This window comes from Pezoporus flaviventris, unplaced genomic scaffold (assembly GCF_033815535.1).
Source record: "Pezoporus flaviventris isolate CSIRO_AGI_PZ_B2104156 unplaced genomic scaffold, CSIRO_AGI_Pfla_v1 ptg000031l, whole genome shotgun sequence".
NCBI lineage: Eukaryota > Metazoa > Chordata > Aves > Psittaciformes > Psittacidae > Pezoporus > Pezoporus flaviventris.
The window spans coordinates 63,330,290-63,353,619 of NW_026892579.1; the positions used below are offsets into that span (position 1 = coordinate 63,330,290).

Sequence of the window (23,330 nt, forward strand, 5' to 3'; positions counted from 1 at the left end):
AGATCCTCTGGGAATTAGGGAAGTATTGAGGAGTATCTTATCTGGGAAATCAAATAGAATATCTCTTCTGTTCCAGAATCACTTTGGTGTGTCAGGCTTACCTGAAACCAGTGAGGTTTTTAAGAGCCTTTCCATTAACTTTATGGAAATGGCTTTTCATTTAGTCTGCTCTGCTTTTCCAGGTATTGCTTCTTGATTCATTTCCTGGAAAATAGAGTAGCGTTCTCTGTATTTTCAGTTAAAAATAGAAAAACAGAGGTAAGTTCTTTCTAAAAGGTATGCCTGCAATCAAGACATGGGGGTTTTTGTCTTTGCAAGGGAAACTCATGCTCTGATTGCGGCCAGCAGCAAATGGTCCCCACTGAGAAGCTTAGAACCATCCTTAAAGCAAACAAAAAGGAAATCCAAACCTAAACTATTGTTGTTGCTATCCCATAAATAAATAAATAAGCATTTTCCTCCTTTTTATAGCTATGGAGATACACAGATATATGTTGGTCTCCCTCCATTTGGCTCAGCAGCAAGGACTTAACACCAGTGTGGGCTCAAGAAGAACCAGCGTCATTTTTACGTCTCACACCCTATTTCTTTGCCATTTATGCTGCCGTCAGTCCCTACCAGACATTTGCTTTCGCCTGGAGATGGAGTATCAGCCCAGCTCCCATTTATCTGGAGCGCTGGCTACGCAGGCTGGCTCGACACGTTAATTCAATTTGTGCTTCTCAATTCATACTCTTTCATTTACGATCAAATATCAGGAAAGGTTACAATTAATCAGAGCACGGGAACAGAAGCTGGCGAAGCTAATGATGTATTGCTGTGCGTTGCTGGCTCTGGAGGGGAGTAATTGAGGTCCTTGTGCTACAGAAAACTGTTATTAGTAAGTAAAAATTATCAAAGGAAAGCACCCTGCACCCATCTCCCATTCTGCACTCTGGATTTTCTTTAAAGTTCTTAAAAATGAAGCATTTTATTGGCACTCCTGGCTGTAACCGGTTGTTTTGGCTGGGTGGTGGGATGAAGGTTTGCAGATGATACTCAGTGTTCATGAAGGCAGTTTTTAGATGCTAATAGCATGCCGTCCCTGTGGGAAAAGGGCTCTGCTGCTGGTTTGCTCAGCAGAGAAACCACAGGGAATCCCTGCAGTAAAAGTACAGGCTGGTGGACTTAACACAGTGTGCGCCTCCTAATTGAAAATGAACTAATTGCTGGTTGTTTCAAAAGCAAACATGTTGCTGGGCTGAGTGAGACAATGAGCTCTGAGTTCTCCCTAGGGAATATCCATAGCCCAGCTACGTGCTCAAGCAGCAGCAAGGTGTGCATAAAAAATACTTGCAGGCTTCCCAGGATTATGCAGCTGCTGGACGCAGATGATCTCCTTGAGTTAATGGGACACAGCATCTGGCTGCTGGAATTCTGTAATTAAAAAGTATAGGGCTTATGTAGCTATGCTAAACAATCCTTAAAAGGTTGGTTTTCAGTTAAAAACACCCATCTCACTGTTATTCTAGATACAAACTTTATATAGTAATTGTATGGTTTTATGTATGGCTGAATATCACCATGCTTTGCTCAGTGTTAGTCTGTGAGATGGCAAGTTGAAGTGTTGTTGTTGTCAGTGCTTAGTGGATGCATTTGGGACTTTGGCAGGTTTCAAGATTGCAGCCAAAATAAGCCTTTCTAACTTTCCTAGTTGGAAATCTAAATTCCCCTTAACCTAAAATAGCTACTGGGAGGGGAAGAAAAAAGTGGCTCTGACTTTCTCATTGGGAGCAGAGTCTGGCACTAAGGCAGAGTTGAATAGACTCTTATTTGCTGGCTTGACTGGATTGCTCTTATTTAGGATATGATAAAAGATACAGAATACAATTAATTTTAGGATTGAAGGCATCGTTTTTCCCTTTTATTCCAGCTGCTACCCTCTTGCTCCAGGATAAGGCTGTAGGATACTTTTTTGCTGGAAAGATACCTTCATTTGTGGCTGGGATGCAGCATGATGGTAATGCAGTAGCTGGCAGAGTGGATTTACTTTGCTGGTTCGTGTCCCACACCTTGCACAGGCAATGTCTTGGACACAGGGAATTATCTCTGCATGTGGGGACCTGATCTGTCATTGAAAGTCATGCATGAAATTTGGACCAGTGTGGGAGTCCGTGACTCTGTGCATAGGAAGGAGTGAAATGAAAGGGAGCCGAGTCTGGGATAGATCTAACAGGCAAGGTGTGCTGATTAGCATGTAATTAGGTTTGTTAGGCGCTACAGTAAACAGTGTTAAATGCAAAATGCAGCAATTGCTCCTGAGAGCACCCTTTCAGCATTGCCTCGTTCCTGCAGCAGCTGGATGGAGCTGTGTTAGAACTGTTCAGCAGGCACCAGCAGAGCCGGCGGTGCTCCTTTCTTGGGCAGAAGCTGGAATAGCACCAATATCACCATTATAAAAAGGTTTTGAGTAGCTGTATCTGCAGAGCATGGCTCACACATTTCTCCTGCTACCCCTACTCCTTTCACATTCCCCAGCGGCACAGCTGGGACCAGCACTGCTGTGGGTTGCGCAGCTAACGTCAGCAGGAGAGGTGGTGAGACAGTCTGATTTTCCCCACCAGTATTGGATTTTCTTCCAGTAAACTTCCATATTTTTCCTCCGTAATGGCTTTGGTAAAGCAAGTCCCTTGTGCCACAGTTGGACTGTGGGTTGGAGGGGCCCCTCAGCATCACAACCCTGAGCTGAAAACAGACTTATCTCCTGGCTCTCCCACAGACTTGCTTTGGTCTCATGCTGTTGCATTTATTAAATTTTGCTGTGACTGAAGGACTTCCCCCTTCAAACCCCCTGCTTACAAACAGAAGGATTGTGCTGCATCATTTCAGTGTAAGAGTTGGTAAAGTCTTTCTGTAGAAAAACCCCATTGAAGCCTTGTAATGATGAGTCCTGGTTTTGATTCCCCTTGAAGCTAGCTCAAGCCCACTGTCATCAACAGTCACTGTAGTTAGAACAGGCTCTCCCAGCCTCCTTGTGTTGACTGTCACCTTGTACCGCATATGTGGTGTTGAAGTGGGCCAGAGCGTTCATTGGCAAAGCACTTGCACAGGACAGACATCTCGGTTGTGCTCATCCCCACAAAAATAGCAACACGCCATGAGTAGGATACCTCTAATTTCCTCTCGTTCTGTGGGGGTGAGCACAGGAGGTGCTGGACGGAGGGATGGCATTTGCTGAGAGATGTGTCACAACCAGCAGTACCTTGGAGGCTGTCAGGAGGAATTAGTTGAGTACTCTGGTGTGGGGAGGATGGGGTAAGGATGGCACGTGTGCTTCCCTTTGCCTCTGCTCAATACAGGCAGTTGCCCTGTTGTCTGTAGGATGTTTTCCTAACTAATCCCATTATGAAATTAGGGTTTCTTAACAACTGTGAGAGGATTGCTGGTTTTTGACAGAGTTGAATGGATAGGTGCCTGAATGAACGTTAAGTTCATAACATTTTGTGCTCTTGATAGTAATCTCATAGCACTTTTGTTGCACACATGTTATCTGGCATCCTGGAAAGGTTCATCATTTTTCTACAAAGCACTTGGGTACCTCTTATTCCTGAAAGTATCTGATAAGCCTTAGAGAACTTCCTTGTTTATTCACTTGCCCAGGATGTTTCCTGCTTCCACACCTGGTTAAGTGAGTAAATGCTTCATTTTTTGTATTGCAGCAATAAGGCTATGGCAAAATTAAATCATCTCTCCTTTTTGGAGGCCTGAGGACTAAGCACGCTAGTGGGGACTGAATCAGAGCTCTCACAGGCTTGGCTGCCCCAAATGCACATCCTCACACAGCTAAGGAAAACAAGGAGCATCATTCCCATTCTTTGGGGAAGGCAAATGAACTTCCCTTGCAATTGCTGTGTATATTAAAGTTATTTAGAGGGACCACGGTAAAGAGAGATCAGCTTTGCTTTGCAGTGGAATGGAGTGACCTTGCTGGCCGATGGAGCAGTGCACATCATTTAATATTGATACCCTTCAGAGCTGGTCAAGGCTCTGCTCCTTCTGGTAGGACTAAGCAGCTGTTTGCTTGAGAGGAGCCCAGGAGGGCTCCTGCTCTGCTCCTGTGGGTCTGGGGCTGCTATTGCCAGGTTTCCTGGTCACCTTCCACAGGCACAGCCCCACAGGAGATGCTCTCCAGCCACCGAGATACATAGCATGTGTGCATTTGCCCCCCTCACTGTGCAAGGTGCCAGTATCCCTGTCTCTCCTGCTACAGCTTCATGGTCAATTTAAGCTGATCTAAGCATGAGCTGCAGTCAGAGGAGGGCAGGTCCCACTGCCCAGACCTCAGACAACATCCCAGGGCAAAAGTATGGCCTTGGCATCAGGTTTTAGACTGGAATATTCTCCTGAGAAAGTAAAGGTCTTGCTGGGCCAAATTTCACATTTGGTATTGAAACAAGAGTGTACAATGCATCCAAGCAGTTTAGAAACAGGAGTAATATCTTATTGAGTGAATTGTATGTTTTTAAAAGGCAATACGCAGTGTGCCAACTGATGTGCTTTTACTTACCTGATGTTGTCTGGGGCTCTGGAGGACTTCAAGCGTCCAACACCTGCATTAGGTTGCAAGTCCAGTGGGAAACACTGTGAGTACTGGCATCGATCAGATGAAGAAGTACATGTCTGGAGCTGATGGTTTAAAATGTGACTCAAATAGTTCTCATAGATTCACATCCCACAGGGTGAATGAAATCAATCCAGTGCCACTGATCTGCAGCCAGCTGTGGTTTGTGGAGCCCCATGGGTAAGCAGTGAATTCAGCAAAGTACTGACTGAACTGAGTGAACTGCTGGCTGCTTCTGTTTGAGCTTGAAAATAAATAGTCTTTGGACAGAGACCAATTGTGGTGGCTTTGGGTTGGGCTGGAGGGTATCCGACGTGCCACCAACAAGGCAAATAAAAAGATCATGATGCTGGAAGTGGAAAAAGGGCCGCATACCCAGGTGATGCTAAGAGGTTTCAGGAGGGGAAGGTGAGAAAGATATGCAAGTTAACAGAGATAGAGACTGTCAAAAGGGCAGGAGATTTTAAGGGAGTTCAGAGAAGGGGATAAAGCAGAGGAAGGTGTAGAAGATGAGACCCAAGAAGAAAGGCCAGTGGAGCAAGTCTGCTCCGTGTAAAGACAGTATGCACAAGGGGACTTTCAAACAGCCAGCAGTTAATTCTCAAATAATGGACTTGATCTTTAAATAAACCAGTAAAAGGTAATGAGGGTGGAATAAACACCTGAGTTATCATCCCACCTTCTGCAGCAGCAACACAACTGTATTTTCTTTCACGAGCTTCTCCTCTCCGCCTCCAGAATCATAAAGTCAGGGCAGCACTTTTAGAGCTGAGTCTCTGCTGTGATACAAGAGCTGTGATACAGAGCTGCTGCCTCTTCACTTAGCTGCTGTCTCAGACAGGTGCTGCTCAAGGGCTTGTGAAGTTCTGCTTGAAATAGCCACGAGATCAAGGTGGAGAACTGTCCTGAGGCAGCAGGCAGCAGGCAGGGGGCTTTTCCAGGACAGGATGGTATTCTGTTGCAAAGCAACAGGACCTCTCTGTGGTTCCCTGGCACCAGGAATTTCTCTGTGCCTGACGCAGCAGGTTTCTGGAGTCCTTCAGAAAGTCGGTTCTGAATTTGCTTTAATATAATCATTAGGCTCCACTTGTTAAGGTCAGGACCAACAAACCCAAGGATTAATTCAGATTGTGAGTGTATTGGCTATTTCCAGTGCCAACAGAGTGAGCAAATACCTTTATCCCTTTCAGTTTGCCTCTGAAACCTCTCTTGCCTTGCCTGTCAGCCTGTGCTCCCTGTGTGTCCTGCAAACCCTCCTGCTGCCTTCCTCAGGAGGAGGTAAAGCAGACTGGAGGAAGGCAAACAAACCCACTCTTGCCAGGAAATAACAGCTAAAGGGTTGACCACAACACTTACTTTGTGTAGAGTAAGTGCTGTAATGATTAGCTTTACCAGGCAGCCAGTTCAACCCAGGTCTCTCCCAGTGGTGCACAAGCTGCTCCCATTTCCTCCAGCAGCCTCCGGTTCCTTGCTTGTACGGCTTTGGAGGGACTCCTCCACATTGCCTGCACAAAGACCAAAGGAGCTGACCCTTCCTTCTGGACCTTACAAGGAGTGAGGCTGTTGCCAGCGAGCTGTACCCACCCAGGCATAAACCCAGGCACTTCAGGCATGGGGCTCTCGCAGCAAATCATTTCTCTCCCGAAGAAGTCATGCCATGTAAATGTGATGATGATAGCAGCTGATACATGGTATTGTTTTTAAGCAGGACCCTTTATGAATGAAGATAAAGGCCATTTGACCAGGTTGGAATGAGATCTGAGCTCTCTGTCTGTCTGCATCTCTGAAATAGCACAGGAATAATCCCCCTTTCACTGCTGTTGGAGGAGATATAGATATGAACATAGCGGGGCCAGGCTTTCATCTGTATGGATTGCCCTTTTTCCAAGACCTGGTGTATAGATTTAAGATGGAAAGCTGGGTGTGCATTTGCTCTTGTGGTGTGTCAGAGTACACTCACCACTCACACCGTGTGCTGTCCTCCAAGCAAAGCCATGCATTGCTGCTAGTATTGCTGTGAGCTTTCATAGAACACAACTCCAAGTATGAGCAGAAAGCTCAGAGAGGAGTAGAAAGCAGGACCTGGGGCTTTCTCTCCTTGGAATAGAGTCATTTCCTTGCTCCATAAGGTATTTTGAGCATGTTTAGAGAATGGATTAATATCTCAAAATCTCAGATCCTGTGAGAGGAGGTCAGATACGTGCTTTCCTTACATAGATCTCAAAGCCAGTATGCGTGGGGTAAAGTTCATGCGGGTATTTGGCTAATGACATCTACTGAAATTTTCTGTGCAGTTGAGAGTGGCTCCGGGTTGCAACAAAGCATAAAGATGTATTTTTCTTTCCTCTTTCCCCGTGACTTCTCCAGATCTTTCCACCATGTTCGGGAAGAAGAAGAAAAGGCTGGAAATTTCCGGGCCCTCCAACTTCGAGCACCGGGTTCACACTGGCTTCGACCACCGGGAGCAGAAGTTCACGGGACTACCTCAGCAGTGGCACAGCTTGCTGGCAGACACGGCCAACAGGCCAAAGCCTATGGTGGATCCCTCATGCATCACTCCCATCCAGCTCGCTCCTATGAAGGTATTGTGCAAAGTCACTTTTGAACTTCCTAACCTCCCTTTAATTGTATGTAACCTTAATGAAGCAACACAAATAGCGACTGTCCTGGGAGACAAGCACGGCTGGGGGGTGTGCAAGTACAGCAAGAGCTGTATATCCAAATATTTAATAGTAGAGCTGCAAGGAAAAGGAGTTTTATATATATAGAACTTGAATGAATGTCCCAGAAGACTGTGAGTCATGGTCTTGCAGGGCTTCATGCTGCTGGGCTGCAGAAGGAAAAGCCACAAGGCCTGGTGGAGGCCCAAAACGATGCAGCATAAAGTTCCTTGATAATTAATTTAGGAATGGTGCTTTAGGCAAAGGCAGTTTTGAAGCAAGGGAGAGAGGGAAAAGTACACCAAAGAAATGAAATTGCTCGTTCAGCCGGGCAAGGAGCTCAGGGAGGGATCTCATTGCCACCCGCTGCTGCCTCGAGCAGTGATGGTGCTGAGCTTCTCAGTAGGCAGTAAAAGGAGGAGAAACAGCCCTAGGTTGTGGCTTGGGAGGTTCAGACTGGACAGCTGGGAAAGAGAACTGGGCTTGGAGGACAGAGAAGCACTGGGCAGGCCACTAGTGTGGCTCTGGGATCCCCATCCTTAGAGGCTCAGGATTCCAGTAGACAGATTTGCCCCAATTTAGCAGTGTTTCTGGGATTGCACATCCTAACATCCCACTAAATCACACCTCTGTGATGGTGGTAGCCTACATCTCACTGTCATGCAGCTGCGAAAGAAATCTAGGATTTCATTTTCATGTGGGTTTTTCTGCAGCAATGGAAAATCACATAATCCTGAGAATGCAGATCCTGTAGTTACATTTGATAGTGCTCTTTGCTAAATTTACATTTACAACCTCTCCTGAAGGACACATCACTTCCTGATCAGGACTGCTGGGTGTTGCTACAGGACAAAGGGATAAAACCAAAGTCTTGATTTTTTGCTGTAAGAAAATGTCTTACTCTATAATAGAGGCCCACAATACTGAAGAAAAAAAAGTAGGCTCCTGCTAGGGGAGGAGAGTGACTTTGTTCCACAGCCCTTCTTAGCACCAGAAATATCCCTGGATGTCTTTTCCTCAGTTCTAAAGCCACAAATCCATAAGCTTCAAAGGTTTTAAAACTTTATCAGCACCATATAGGCAATACAACTGTGAGTCTAAGCCTACAAAATCACATGTAGAGTCCCATTGAAGCACTGCACACTGCAGAGTATGAGGGATCAAGCCCTAAATGAGTAATTGCCACATTTTGAAGTGGAGAAAATCACTGTCAGTTGTTTCCAAGAAATTGTCAGTTCTTGCTTTTCTGTCTGTATATCAGAGGTTTACATACGTCTGTATATCGGGGTCTATATATGTGCGTATTCCAGGGGTGCGCTTCTGAACTAATACATCCTGTGCCAGGAAAGGGCTGGGGCCAGGAGCCAGAATGCATCTTGCACGCTGAGCTTATTCTTCCAGTGTGGCCTTCAGCCATGGTGGTCCTTGATGCAGCTGTGCATCCTATGACATCTTCCCAGGATGCCTGTGCTGGGGACAGGATTCCTGCAGCCTGGTACCCATCTCAGCAGTGGCCATGTGGCTGAGCACAGATGAGCCCATCTGCAGAGGCACCAATAGGGAGGATGTTCTGCATAGATGGAAGGTGGGAATTTGGAAGCAGATCACCCAAATTGCAGTTAATTGCATGCCACTACTCCAAAGATATAGTTAGGCAAGGCAATGGAGTTAAAACTGAAGGATTCAAGAAAATGTGCTTTCACCCTCCAGTTACTTTCCCTATCTGAGTCTCAATTACAGCCTATTGAAATGGGCCTCCATAATCGTGTGAGAAAAGACAGGTTAGTTTTAATAGCAGCTGAGAGGCATTGAATGTCATCTGAGAACTTGCTTTTAACTCCATTGCAGGATACTGTTTTCCTGTATATTTAATAAGAATTGACATGCCTTGTTTTGATATAACTTGTGGAGAGAAACTCAGTTGCAGCCCCTTCAAAACTGAGAACATCTAATGTCGCTAAACTAGTTCAGCACAATCATTTGATTTAGATGGAATTCTTTATGTGTGTTTTCAGGTTTTCTCTTTTCCACCCAGCAGTTGATAGTTTAATTAACCCACTTGTGAACGCACTGAGGTGGAGCAGAAGAAGATTTGTAATCACATCCTGAGTCACAGTATTAAGGCAGGCTGAGGCATTTGGCCAGAGTTAGTTTGTGCTGTGGTTTCAGGTCATACAACAGCTCTGTAACTCCCCTGTTCTGCACTCCTGAGTTATCCTCTATTCAATTACTTCAGTATTGACTACCTGTATGGTGTGAGGCAGCAGTGTTCCTGCTAACAGATGCTCCTCCGTGACTGAGGAGTAGCACAGCTGATAGAGGTGGACTTTGAGAGCACGAATCTTGTTTTTGAGGCAGAACTGGTGTTTGCTTGCTTTGGGCTTCACCCAGAGCTGAAGCAGGAGAAGGGAAAGACTCTCTTCTGTAGGTTTTGCATCTTTCGTGGTAAGTGGTGTCTGTTTCTCAGTCTGCAAAGCAGATAGGAGCTGATGGTACACAGTGAATCCCTTTGGGTAAAACCAATAAATGATAAGTATTCTCACTGCTCCATCTGTATTTGAAGGCAGCAGCAGTTATGATGAAGAGGCAGTGCCCTGGCCTCCTGGATATCCTGGGGAAGTCATTGCCATGCCTCTGCATTCACTGGGATGAAAGACTTGTAGTGCTTTTGCATGTGGTAGGCGGTAGCTTGTCATGGTAATACCAGCGTTTGAATCCAAGCCTGAGCTGACTGGACAAATCCATTCATTTCAAATACTAGCAGAGACAATAATGGGATTCCCCTGCTCAGTGTGGGTGACCCAGATACCAGCAGGCTATTGTGTATTGCAGATTCTAACCCGAGTCGGTAAAACACAGCAGAAAACTTCATGAGAAATGGAAAGCAGCAGTGATCCTCATAGGTTTGGGCTATGGAGGCAGGGAGGCTTGAAAAAAGGCTGATTTGTCACTGAAATAACTACGGGGAAAATGTGAACTGTGTCTTCCTATACTTAAAACAGGCTTCATGAAGCCTGACATCCTGATAGCAGGCCTTTCAGTCCTCTTGATTTTAGTACACTGTAGTTGTCCCATGTATCTGGAGCTCATGGTTTGTATGTTTGCCCTCTGCACACAATATGCTTGGCCTGTCATCACTGTGACTCTATGCAGGAGCTTCAGTTTGTTGCCACCCTTTGATTTTTGGAAAGCTTCAGAATCAGTAACTAAGCAAATGCATGGTCCTTAGGAAGCAAAACTTCATGGTTTCTCCACTCCGTTCAAAATATTAGGAAAGCAAACACCAGAACCCTTACTTTGGGGATTTTTGCCAAAAGAGCTTAGCATTGGCTTTGTAAAGATGCTTCGCTAAGATGCTTAAATATCTGCTGCTGCCAGTGGGAGCGGGACTGCACTGAAGATGTGTTAAAATCCCTTCTCATGTTCCCAGTGCAGTGAGCAGCCGAGTGTCCTCACTCCTGCCAAGTTACTGGAGGAAGAAATGTCATTTTCTTCTGTAAACACACCATGCTGGGGTTATTCTTCAGATGGGGCACACTGAGCATCTGCAGAGAGCCATGTACAGTGGTGCCAAGTGGCCAAAGACCTCAAAGAGAGGAGGTGAAGATCCCTTGTCTGGGCTTGAGCAGTCAGAGATGTCCAGCTGTCATTAGATAGCCCCCAGCTCTCTCATCCCCTGTAGAATTGCTGAGGGGAAATGCCTAACCAGGAAAAGGAGGGTTTAGGGATAAAGAATTGCTCAAAGGCTTTGCCTGCTGCTTGGTGTAGATGGACAAGTGGTGGTTGTCCTGAGCTCTCTTCCTCACCCTCCCAAATTATTACTTCTCCTTCTTGATAGCTTCTTCTTTTTACTGATTCTTCCATGGTACTCTGTCTTCCATGGTACTGATTCTTCTCATGGTACAGTCCCAGTCTGTAGGTGGGACTGTCTGAAGTTGTTGCTTGAAGGAGGTTGGCTCCCGTCTCATCCCACAGCATTGGTCTTTCATGGACAGGACCTGGAAGACTGCTGACATCTCGTGGGCCTTCCTTGTAACCACATCATGAAAATTCATGCTTAAGAACTCACGTTTCCTAATTACACACTTTGCAGTCACACATTGGGCCTGGTGCATGCTCAGCAGGGAGAAGGTGGAGGGGTGCCTACAGACAGAGCAAGAGCATTGTAGCATGGGAAATCCTGGGTGGAAGGAAAATGTTTTGCCAGCAAGCATGGTTGAGCAGTGGGACAGCAGCCTGCAGGGACTGAGGGATCTCAGACTTTCATAGAATCATAGAATCAACCAGGTTGGATAAGGCCTTCAAGATCATCAAGTCCAACCGTTCCCCAGCACTGCCAAGGCCACCACTAACCCCTGGCACTGAGGGCCTCGTCTCCACAGTGTGTGAACACTTGCAGGGACGGTGACTCCAGCCCTGCCCTGGGCAGCCTGTTCCAATGCCTGAGCACACTCTGGGGAAGGAATTGTTCCTAATATCCATCTAAACCTCCCCTCATGCAGCTTGAGGCTGTTTCCTCTTGTCCTATCACTTGTTACTTGGGAGAAGAGACCGGCCACCTCCTGGCTCCGTCCTCCTGTCAGGTAGTTGTAGAGAGGGGGCAAAACTTGAGCAGTGCCCTTAGCAGCATGACTGGACTTTGACTAGCCCTCCTCTGAAGAGGAGGTTGGACTGGATGACTCCAGAGGTCCCTTCCAGCCTAAGCTCTTCTGTGATTATCTTCTCTGCAAGTGGTTATGGTCAGATTTGCCATTATTTGCAGTTCTCTACTGTGAGGGTGGTGAGGCCCTGGAACAGGCTGCCCAAAGAAGTGATAAATGCCCCATCTCTGGCAAGTGTTCATGGCCAGGTTGGACAGAGCCTTGGGCAACATGGTCCTAGGGTGAGGCGTCCCTGCCCATGGCAGGGGGTTGGAACTGAATGATCTTAAGGTCCTTTCCAACCCAATCCATTCTGTGATTCTATGACTCTGTTCTGCAAGGCAGCCCCACTTTCAGTTAATTTTGATCACTAAACAGGAATGCGTTTGTTGCTACATGGAGCCAGAAGAAGCTACCAGAACATATTTAAGTAGGTTTTTTTTCCAAAGGGATAGTGCTTCACTTTTGAGAGCTGTTTGATTTACCAGGTTTTTACGTGACAATGCTACTGCAGTTAATATCCAGACTCCCTTGTACAGACACAATACAAATATGCCACCTAGTGTCCATGAATGCATCTTACTGTGACTCACTGTGTGAGAAGAGCCAAGCTGCCAATACTGTATAATCTAGCAGAACATGTGTCACTGTACTAGTAAGATAACCAGCCACAGTATAAATAAATAGCAGAAGTAGACAGCTTAGAAGTTTTGTATCACTTACATCACTAGGTTAATATGTTCTCATGCGTATTAGATTGTGCAGAGGGAACTTTTGGTGTTATTTCTTATTGATTTCATAAAATTACAGGTTTTTAAGTCCTTTAGAAGAATATTGGTGCTGCCTGTAAAGTTGAGTTTAACAAGAGAGAAAATGCCTGAATAAGAAAATAGGAAGACATTTTTCAGATTAGTAGTTCGTTTTATGGGAAGTGCAGTTTCACTCTGAGGAGTGTCAGTTAGAAGAGATGCATTTTGGAGATCAGAAATTGTCTATATCAGGTTTTGCTACCAAAACACTGCCCCAGGAAGCAGCCCTTCTACAGCAGCTTCTCTTTTGGTACCATGGCAGGAGCTACCGATGGACCCTGGGCCAGAGGACAGAAGTTAAGGGATAGGAGTGCTATTTCTCCACTAATAGTAGTTTCTCCTTTCCTTGCACTCTCCTTAGGTCTTCTCCTTACCCATGTCACGTACATGCAGTGACATTAATACACCTTCATCTCTGTCAAAAGTACATTAAGTGGTGTATGGAGTTTTTTACTACAGGGTCACATTGCCATCATAAAATGAAGCCAAGTCTGTCTGTGCTTAAGAAGCGTTTGGACCATGCCCTTAATAAAATGTTTCAACTTGGTCAGCCCTGAATTGCTCAGGCAGTTGGAGTGAATGATCACTGTAGGTCCCTTGTAACTGAAATAGTCTACTCTGTTCTATTCTAAGGAAGCATCTCTTCCCATAGTGCTTTTAACTGATGCATTCTCAGTTCTTCTTTACAGTTTTGAGTTCCAGGCTTTCTGAACAGCAAAGTTCCTGATCAGCTTTCTAGCAGCAGCTCTTTCATTTTCATACCTTTGTGTTTCACGGTATTGAAGCACTTGATCCAGCCTGACTGGAAATTGTTTTTCTAGAGCCTCATTTGGAGAAGAAAAAAACCAAGATCTTATCATTTCAGCTTGACTCAAAACACAAAATAATCCTCAGTTTTTCAGTTCAACTAATGAATGAGAAAATCAACTATTCACATGATGTTTCTGACCAAGATTCTTGTTTGGAGGGTCTGTCTGCAGCTGAACTGTAGACACAGCATTCAAGCAGGACCTGGCCATCCTAGAGAAACACTGAAGTTGCCAGTAAAAAACCTCACCTGGCACGCAGAATAAATACTGTAAGTGGCAAAAAAAAGATGTTTTTCACATTCCATTTCATTTCTGCCCTTTAAATGTGCTCAGATGACCCAGGGGTAATGCCTGCAGAAATGTGGCTTTCAGAGGTCGTCCCTCTAGCTAGCACAGATAGTATGGGGTACAGAACGATGCTCTGGTCCATGTTGGACTGTGTAGTCAAGTTCAGCACTGAACTAAGGCTTTAAGTGCATCATTTTGCCCCACTGTCCTGGAGGGGTGATTATCTGTTACCTGCTGATCATGTCCCTCGTTTAAAAGGTCCTTGACGTCCTCGAAGGAGTTTGTGCTACTGATACCCTCCTCCTGCAGACACTTGGAGGTAGGCTTGCACCTGCACCTGCACAGTCCACCTAAGCTCATTGTGCTCATCCCTGGAGCAGTGTCAGAGTTTGCTGTCTGCAGAGTGCAGATCTAAGGGTGTTGTTCAGAATTCCTTTATTATCTGGGTTCATGAAACAGTTGGCATTGATTTGAATTTGTCTGCTCCCACGAGAAAAGGCTTGCTTTGCCTGGGCCTGCAGCAGTAGCAGACAATAACACAGATTACAGATTTCAGTGAGTAAAAGTAGTTTTCTCCAATATGGTTAGAAAAGAATGTTTTTAAACACTGTTTGCATGAGCACATTGGGATTTTAAGTAATATTAGTGTTGGAGGCATCTTGCAAGAGCAAGAATTAATGAAAGCTTATGTGGCTGCACAGAACTTTGCAGTACTCCAAGTAAAGATTAACAGTAAATACAGAGTTCACAGTGTACATCTGCTCAGGTGGACAAGCCTGCTCAAAAACCACGTTAACCTGTAGGTCTATACATAAAAGGGGCAAACTCAATATCAGCATTTCAGAAATTGAATCTGGTCTCTTCTGGGAATACCAGACTGGGAATACTGTCCAGGTAGCACTCTATAACCTGAAATGAGCCAGGACCCTGAGCAAGGACGCTCATAATCAGGTTCTTTTTTTAACGTGGAAGTTGGTCCCTGAAGACAGAGCTATAGGAGACTGTTCCAGTAACTCCTCTCACTGGCTTGCCTGCCCTGAGAGATGAGCCATGCTTCCAGCTTCCTGTCTGGAGGTGGCTCTGGCCCCATTGCTGCTAATATGGATGTTGTTTCCTTTTCCTTTGTTTAGGCAAGCTTTTTGCCTCCAGAACTTTCCCCACACTGACTCAGAAGATGTCTGGGGTGAGAAGAGGGTTTGGACGCATGAAGGACCAGGCAGGTGGAGGTGATGCTTCAGGGTGATTGCTGAGGCAGTAGGATCCTTCTGGTGTCTGTCCCATGGCAATGACCCCCTGAGCAAAGCATGGAAAATGAATGGTTAAATAAAGTAATGCTGCTGCAGTGAAACACCCATGAAGCATGGGAGGTTTCTTACTCCATGGGCTGGCTGAACCTCCAGTAGTGTTGCTGAAGTCATTCAGATGCGCCAAGTTGTGTTGATGTTAGGAATCTCTTGTCACTCTGTCGATGGGTAACACTAGGTGGCAGCAAGAAATCTCTGGAAGTTCATGTCCCTGCCTGTCAAAAGCAGACCCAGACAGCAGAAGCAATGAGAAATCTGCTTGGGCATCCCAGTGGCATTTGTTCAAGGCAGAGATTTTAGCCCGCTTCAGAACGGGTCTGTGGAGGTGATTTCCATGCAAAATTGATCATGCAGCATTTGCACTTTACAGCAGCACTAGGGCAGTGTTTGCAACTTCCATTTCCATTTAACATGCAATGGCAATAATCATTCGGTAACCACACGTTCTGCATGATATATTTGTCTGCTAATAAACTTGTTGTGGTCCATTGTAGTCCAAAACAGAAACCATTCTGGTTTTAGCCCCATTAAGTTACATTCCATATTATAACCAAACAACCAAATTTATTCAATCCCATCAGAGTTTAGCTCAAGAGTAGTAGGATCAGGGGAAATAGCGTTGCCAAGCAGCTCACTTGCCTGTGGAGCCAAAGCTCCAGGAGTAAATGTGTTTCTTCCATCTCCTGCTCTGACATGATTAGATCTGGGCTTTGGTGGCTCTCTAGGATTTGAAAGTGCTTTGCTGCTCACCCTTTCTTGTCTTCCCCTTCATGCAGGATCCAATTACACAAGACAAGTGCTGTGTATTATGGGGAACAACACCCCCTTGCCTGCAGAGACTTTTAAATGCCTTTTCTGTTGTCTGTGGGATGAACTGCGTGGGCCAGGAAAAAAAAAGATACAGGTCTTTGGAGAGAGAAAAGTGAACAGAAGTATTTAGGATGAGCATTTCTGCTTTTTAATTGCCAGGATCAGATCCAGCAAGCTTTAGTCAGTTACCAGGATCACACAGTTAAAAGCAAAGCAAGGGACTGTGAATGTTACTGAATTTTACATTTCTGTAGAACAAAGCAGTAGTTGCTATCTGTGTCCTAGTTTGCATTTAGTAATTCCCATCAAGCACAGCGCAAGAGAAGAGCCTCACTGCTAAGACTTAAGCTTCCATATGAAGTAGTATTTTCCAGGAGCATTGGGATATATAGGCATAAAAGAACTGGTTAAACACACTGGCTTATATGCAGCACCCTGGGAAAACACTGTGGGGCAGGAAATCAGGTGTGACTCCCATCCCACACCCTGGGTCAGGGGGAGCAGCCCCATTTCTCTGTTATCAGGATGGCCCTTCTCCTTCTTCCCGACTTCCCGTGCCGTCTGGGAGGCTGGAGGAAGGGGAGGGAGCAGCCCTTTGTCAGGCAGATTAATTTATTAAGCATGTCAGGCCCAACCTGCCACTGGGGACAGAGTGCACTTGGCGGCAGCACGGCCCAGCAAATCGAATCAAATCGAGATTACCCTCCAATGTTTCTCCTAAATGAGTTACTGTGGTGCTGTGCTGAGCATCGCCCCTCTGAGCTCTGCTGCGGAGAGAGCATCCTCTGAAGTCTTCTGGTTTGTCCCCATGGAGAAGGTGTTTGATTTGCACTTCTTGTTTCCAAGAGGGGGTAATTAAACCATCAGCTCAGTAAGCGTCTCCTGTCTTTGCTGTCACCTGCCTTGTAAATTTGACCTAATGGTTAGATTTCTGCTCAGGAGCACTGTTTGCTCAATGTCCGTATTTGCAGGTGAAGATTGCTCAGTGGGAGTTAGTACCACTTACTTAGGGCATTCCTGTTGCTACACTTCCCATTTAATAGCTGTCCTTGAAAAGGAAAACTAATATACTTCCTTGGAAGAAAGAATACTGCAATTCAGTATGCATATGAAATTATGTAGTGTTTTTATTTTGCTAATACAAAGAGTGAGCTTTCAGGAGAAGATGAAGGAGACCATAATACTCAGATTAAAGTCAGGTTAAAAAGCACACCTTGCATGTACATGTGGCCAAGAACACACAGTTTTAGTGATGAAGTACCTTGAAACTTCCTCACTGTTTTTAAGACCGTGGCTCTAAGGCATTTTTTGGCAGGGCACTGGCTGCAGGGTGATCTCTCCTGCTGTACCTCGATGGCTCCTATTCTGCCAGCATGGCCAGCACATCATCCCACCCTTTCTGGTGTGCTAATCCCAGACACAGGGCTGTGATTGCAGTAACTGTCTGACCTGAGCTGTACTTGGCTGGGCTCGTGAGAGATGAGCCCCATCGATCTGCAGAGCACAGCGCTTGGGACTGAGGCACTCATCAACATCTCCTTCCGCTCGCTGCCTCTGCCTGATGATTTATGAAGTGGGAAGGTAATTCACAACCCAGCACCACGGCTGGCAGAGCACAAGGAGATCCTGGAGCTGGCCTCTGTACACTGAAACAGGAATGTTGACTTTATCTTTAAGCATCTGCCGTAGAGAAAGCCTGTTTCACTGTGGTAAATCATTGCAAAAGGTAATACAGTTTAAATGGTTTCTTCTAAATTATCACACTGTCAAAATCCTCATTTTAATTAAAAGCAGGGAGATGACTGCGACCACAGTGAAGTGACCCAAGAGCTCCTGCCCTCCTAAGCAGGTTCCCCACTGCCAGAGCTGTCAGATGAAGGCAGTTACTTCGCTAGCGTAAGATTTTATCACATTGGAATTTACTTAGGTATTTCAGAAAGCTCAGTCAAACCTCAGCCAGAGATCTTTTACTGAGGGAAAAGCGATGGGATCATTAATTGGGTTAATGTTCCATCAGCCTTGCATTTGTTAACGGGCATGTTAGGGGCACAAGGGGAACCTCATCCCGGGAAATGTCATCTGAGCTACAAAGACGATTTATGCTGTGATGCGACTTCAGGGATTACTGTCCCTGTCTGCAGGCTCTTTGAATTGGTGGTGTTGGTTGAGAGCAGACTGCATTCTCCACAGTGACAGTACCCTTGTGCTGCTGTGGTCATTACAATAAATGATAGTGAGCTTGGTGGTGAGCATGGTGTGCAGGACTAAAATGATTGGGCACTCTTTTATACCACCCACACTACTTTGGGGCTCCTCTCCCCATGAAAATTCCATACCAACACCTTGCTGGCCCCTAGAATACAATTTGCAAGTATAAAGACTTCTTAATGTGTATCAGCCCTGGAAAGACTCACACGATGTTGAGTGCCACCAGTTCCCAGTGCTAATCACATGTAGGTATATAATACTGACTGCCATAGGAGCAGGGTCGGCTGGCTCCTCAGTGTTAGCCCCGTGTGGGAGACCCATGTGAACTGTAGAGGTGGGTTATCAGAGCTGAAGTATTTGGGGAGGAGGTGGTTGAGTGTTTGTTTAATTCTTGCAGTTTCTTGGGCTTTTGTAGAGAAAAGTGGGGTTTGTTTTCCTCACACCTCCCCCACATAAAAACCTGGGAAAATAGCAGTCTAAGCTGCAAATATTAGCTGAGGGACAACTAAGCTGCAAATATTAGCTGAGGGACAACTGGGTGATACAAGATTAAGGTTGATGATGATTGTCTTGGACTTCAGAACACTCTACAACCACTTAGGTTTGTCCCAAGCCCCTTTGGGTCCTCTGTTATCTCACCACCCTGCTGTTCCTCTGCTGATGTGAGTGAGTTCAAGGCGATGGGCAGCAGAGTCAGTTCACACCTGGTTTAAGGTGCATTTTTGCAATGTGCTTCACTTAGAAGGGGGTGATGCCAGAACTGAAAGAGGCACCAGGATGGCCACCACCCCTTGCTTCATCTCCTGTTCCCTGCGTCTGCATCATGGCTGAGGATGAAGAGCTGTACATAATACTTAAGGTGTCATTCCCACATCTCACCTGTAGCGCAGTAATCTAGGCACAAACCACTTCCCAAGCCCAGATTTCTGAGGAACAGGTTAGAGACACTGGAGCTTCATTGCTTTATATTAACTGCCCTTAATTCTTTCAGTTTTACTTGGACAATAAACCCATTCAAGTGACACACAGCCCTGCCTGCAGCAAACGTTGGTCCTGGAGCTGTGACATGTCACAAGTTTCCAGTCGGCTCCTGTCTTGATGTTACAGAACTAAAAATCAGAATTGTGTTTCTTAGCTCCCTTGGAAAATACAAAGAAAATCCCTCTAACACAGAGACACTGGCAGATGACATGAGAATAAGATACCTGGTCCTGCTGGTGTTATCAGTAGGGCTGGCCACAGGCTTTCCAAGTCAGTGATCTTCTTTTCCTGCCAGAAAATGTGAATTGACAAGATAAGGAAGTTTGACATTGATGGACAGATTTTATCTGGAATGTGGCCAAAAAAATACCATCTTTGGTGTGGTTTGATACAGCTTTTTGGCTTAGCGGGTCTACTTTGTGCATCGTTATGCTGAAACGATTGCCATCAGCCTTAAGAAAATACAGCAGCATTAAGAGTGCAGTTAACTGCAGTTAATGTTTTTGAGGAATTTCATCTTGTGGGACATTTTACTTTTTCATTCCATCTTGAGAGAAGAGAGAATTTGACGTGTCCTAAGTCCTATGAAATAGAAATTCCATGGGTCTGAGATTTCTCCATTCCTCTCCCTGTGAAGTGCTTGTATAACTCATCAATAGTAGGTACACTAACTTTCTCACTCAAACTGAAACTTCTGTGTCACATTTCACTCTCATTGTTGTGTGTCTGAGAGATCTGTGTACACATACTGCACAAAAAACTGCACATACCTCCTATTTTAAGCAGACCCAGAATGATTATTTTTGACATTTAATATTCTCTAATAGCATTTCAGATGACACCTAACAACCGTGTTCGTGTATTTAAAAAAGACAAGAAGGAGAAGTTACAAGAATATGGGTATTTCAGTGGAATTTTTAAATTAAATGTTTTGTTAAAGTTACTGTATTTTAAAATGACAAAAGAATTGCTGGTGAATGTGATTATAATGAAATGTTGCTCTTGTTGGTATGGCAACTAACTTAAAACTGCTGCGAGGGTGACAAATTACACAGTGCTGTTTTAGTTAGTCTTTTTTTATAGTTTTCCATTATTTGGCTTTTGAAGAATTTTAAACAGCTGGCACTGTGTTGCTGTTAAGCATATTACACCTCTCGCAAACCTTTAGCTGAACCTGTATTTTGATCCATAGAGTTAATATATGTTTTTCATTTCTACATCATCAATGTAGATCATCATCATCATCATGGAACAGGGTGCCCAGAGAAGCTGTGGCTGCCCCATCCCTGGCAGTGTTCAAGGCCAGGTTAGACAGGGCTTGGAGCCACCTGCTCTAGTGGAAGGTGTCCCTGCCTGTGGCAGGGGGTTGGAACTGGGTGAGCTTTAAGATCCTTTCCAACCCAAGCCGTTCTGTGATCATCAGCTGTATCTTTCAGTAGTTAACGTGTGGCCATGCCAATGTTCTCCCAGCTTCATTCCCATCCTGTGCTGTTGGCAGTAAATGAACGTGACAGTGTTGGTTGTACATTAGATGAAAGCTGCAGGTTACCAAGCTGAGCTCTCTGCTCTTCAGTGACTTTGCTGTGCAGCAGTGCACTCAGAAATGTGGCTGCAGTGTAGACAGGCATATTTCAGAGGTCTCAGTGTAGCTGGTTGGCATCAGCAGGAACCTGATGACAGCAGCTCATCTGACCTGGTTAGTCCAGCCCCTATGGACAAGCCCTTTGAAAACAGTCAACCCGAGGCAGCTGCTGTTGTCAGGTTACCTGTTGTCAGGTAACACTTGCAGAAGCAAGAGGGAGACACTTTTGTACAGGTGGATTAATAGGAAGGAGCCTCTAGGACCCATCCTTTCTCCAAAGGAGAAGTTGTGAGAATGATTTATTCTTTTACTCTATTGAATTTAGTAAAGAGACGAGGGCACAGTCCTGGAATAATAGAGCCATCAGATAGCCTGGCATTATGCTTCCCAGGCTCACCATCTCTAATCTGATACTAAGGAAAGCAGAATGGTTGGGGGACGTCATGCAGAAAAGGTAAAACAGCCTCTCTGAGGGAGGTATTTCTGAACTGATGTTACTTGCAGTGACCTTCTCCCCTTGGAAAGCACAGTGTTGCCTGTGGTGAGGTGTTGATGCGAATATCAGTAGCCTCTTCTGTCATAACACTAAACGGAAACTGTATGCTCTGCTGCTGTTAGCGTCTGTCAGGAGGTGGAAAACTTGTCAAAGGGTAGTGAGTGGACAGAGCAAAGCCTGGTTTTTCATATGCAGTGATGTTTGAGTCGGCTCTGGTGATGAGCACATCCCAGTCATGGCACATCCTGCAGCACCCCTGGGCTCATGTCTGGTTGCTTCTGCCTTCCTGCGTAGCAAAATCAGAGGTGGACTTGGTGGGGTTTTACTTTGGGGGGTTTCATTTGTATTTCTTTTCTCCTGTGAGTGGGAACAGTTCTAAGAGCTGTCCCAGACAGGAATTTCTGCATCTCCCAGAGAGGGGTTAGAGAAATTCATGAGATAGGATCGTGGCTCATGTGCTCAGACACTTCAAGAGAGGGGGCTGGTGACATGGTTTCATTTTGCTGGGTGATTCTGTGATTAAAGTGCATGTTTGGTCCAGGGAGCAGTGACCCACACCTCCTCACTCAGCTGAGGTGTCCAACACTGGTGGAATTTGCAGGCCTCCTTCCCTGAGGAAGAAACTGTGCAATGCCAGAAACAGTTAATGGTTTATTATTATTATTATTTCTATGGGAGAATGAGAATGTATAGTGTTGGGAAGGAATTCCTAACAGAAATTATATAAACTCTGAGGTTTCCAGGTATAAACCAAGCTCTAAATTACAGGCTTCAGGAAGAAATGTTCTGACATACTTTCCTGTGTTGTATGTTCCTTGTGACTAACTCTGAGTAATAGCCATTTTGTAGCCAGATCAAAACTGGAGCAGATCCCATAGGACACTACTGGAGAATGCAGAGTGATAAATGACATCTCTTTCCATCCTGCACCCTTTCTCACCACGTATCTGATGAGTTCCTCTTGCAAAGGGCGTGTTTCCAGGGTAGTGCTGGATGACCCAAGCGCCCTGAACTTCCCACTTAGATTAATGTTTTATATTATTTACAGAATTATTATTATCTTTACAGTCTGAGAAAGTTGGGGCTGTTCAGCCTGGAGAAGAGAAACTGCGTGGAGACCTCAGAGCAGCTTCCAGTATCTGAAGGGGGCCTACAAGGATGCTGGAGGGAGACTCTTCATCAGGGACTGGAGTGATAGGACAAGGGGTGATGGGTTCAAACAGAGGAGATTCAGGTTAGATATAAGGAAGACATTCTTCCCTGTGAGGGTGCTGAGGTGCTGGCACAGGGTGCCCAGAGAAGCTGTGGCTGCCCCATCCCTGGCAGTGTTCAAGGAGAGGGATGTGACTTCAGCACAGACCCAATCCTTAATTCTGTCTCCAAGACCCTTTTGTCCCAAAAATATAGACAGGACTCATGCATTTTCTTTTAAACATGGTCTTTTACCTAATGTCCAAGGTTGATGCACAAGCTCATCTGCAGATGGCAATGAAACACTGGTTGTGTGCATCTACCATGAGCATGGGAAGTACAACGTGCCATGATGCCATCATCAGGTGGAGGAAAGAGGGGATGGAGATACAGAAATATTTGTTAGTCCTTTCTCATTAATTGCACCCATTTGCATGCAATGAAGCATTCACTGGAGCACAGTAAGATCACAAGGATGACTCTGACGCCATCACTTGGAAAGGCGATTTTGAGGTTAGAACTTGTCCTCAAGTGAATATTCAGTGAAGAAAAGCCTTAGATGAAACACTGGGCACACTTACTTGGAAACAGCCATCCTGCATCCCAGCTGAGCTTCCCAGCTGATGGGTTTTCAGCTGCCATGCTTTTTCTCCTTCATCTGTCATCCATTTGAGACCATGGGCAGGTCTTTCTCTTCATCTCCTATCTTTCCCTTTCAGCCTGGTCCTTGTGTCAGCCCTCAAGACGCAGCTCAGACTTCAGATTTAGCCCCACAAACAAGGGGAAAGGAGCATCTCATACCAGCCCTTGGCTGCAGGGGTTTTGCTGCACGTGTGGCCATCTGCAGGGGTTTTTAGGGTCTCCAGCTACTTTGAGGTCCTCTAAGGACTGTGCTTGGTCTGAGATCTCACAGCCTCTTGTCAGGTGAGAGCAGATCAAATGCAGACCCCTG

At 45.4% G+C, this 23,330-nt stretch overlaps 1 protein-coding gene across 5 annotated transcripts in view; it reads left to right on the top strand.

Moving 5' to 3' along the window:
* The window catches only part of PAK5 (p21 (RAC1) activated kinase 5), a 176,599-nt gene that overhangs the window by 130,683 nt on the left and 22,586 nt on the right, over nucleotides 1-23,330 (top strand). For all 5 annotated transcript variants that reach the window (XM_061461569.1, XM_061461572.1, XM_061461573.1 and 2 more), the window contains one exon: nucleotides 6,968-7,182. In XM_061461569.1, the coding sequence (XP_061317553.1) occupies nucleotides 6,968-7,182 (215 nt within the window). The remainder of the gene's footprint in view (nucleotides 1-6,967; nucleotides 7,183-23,330) is intronic.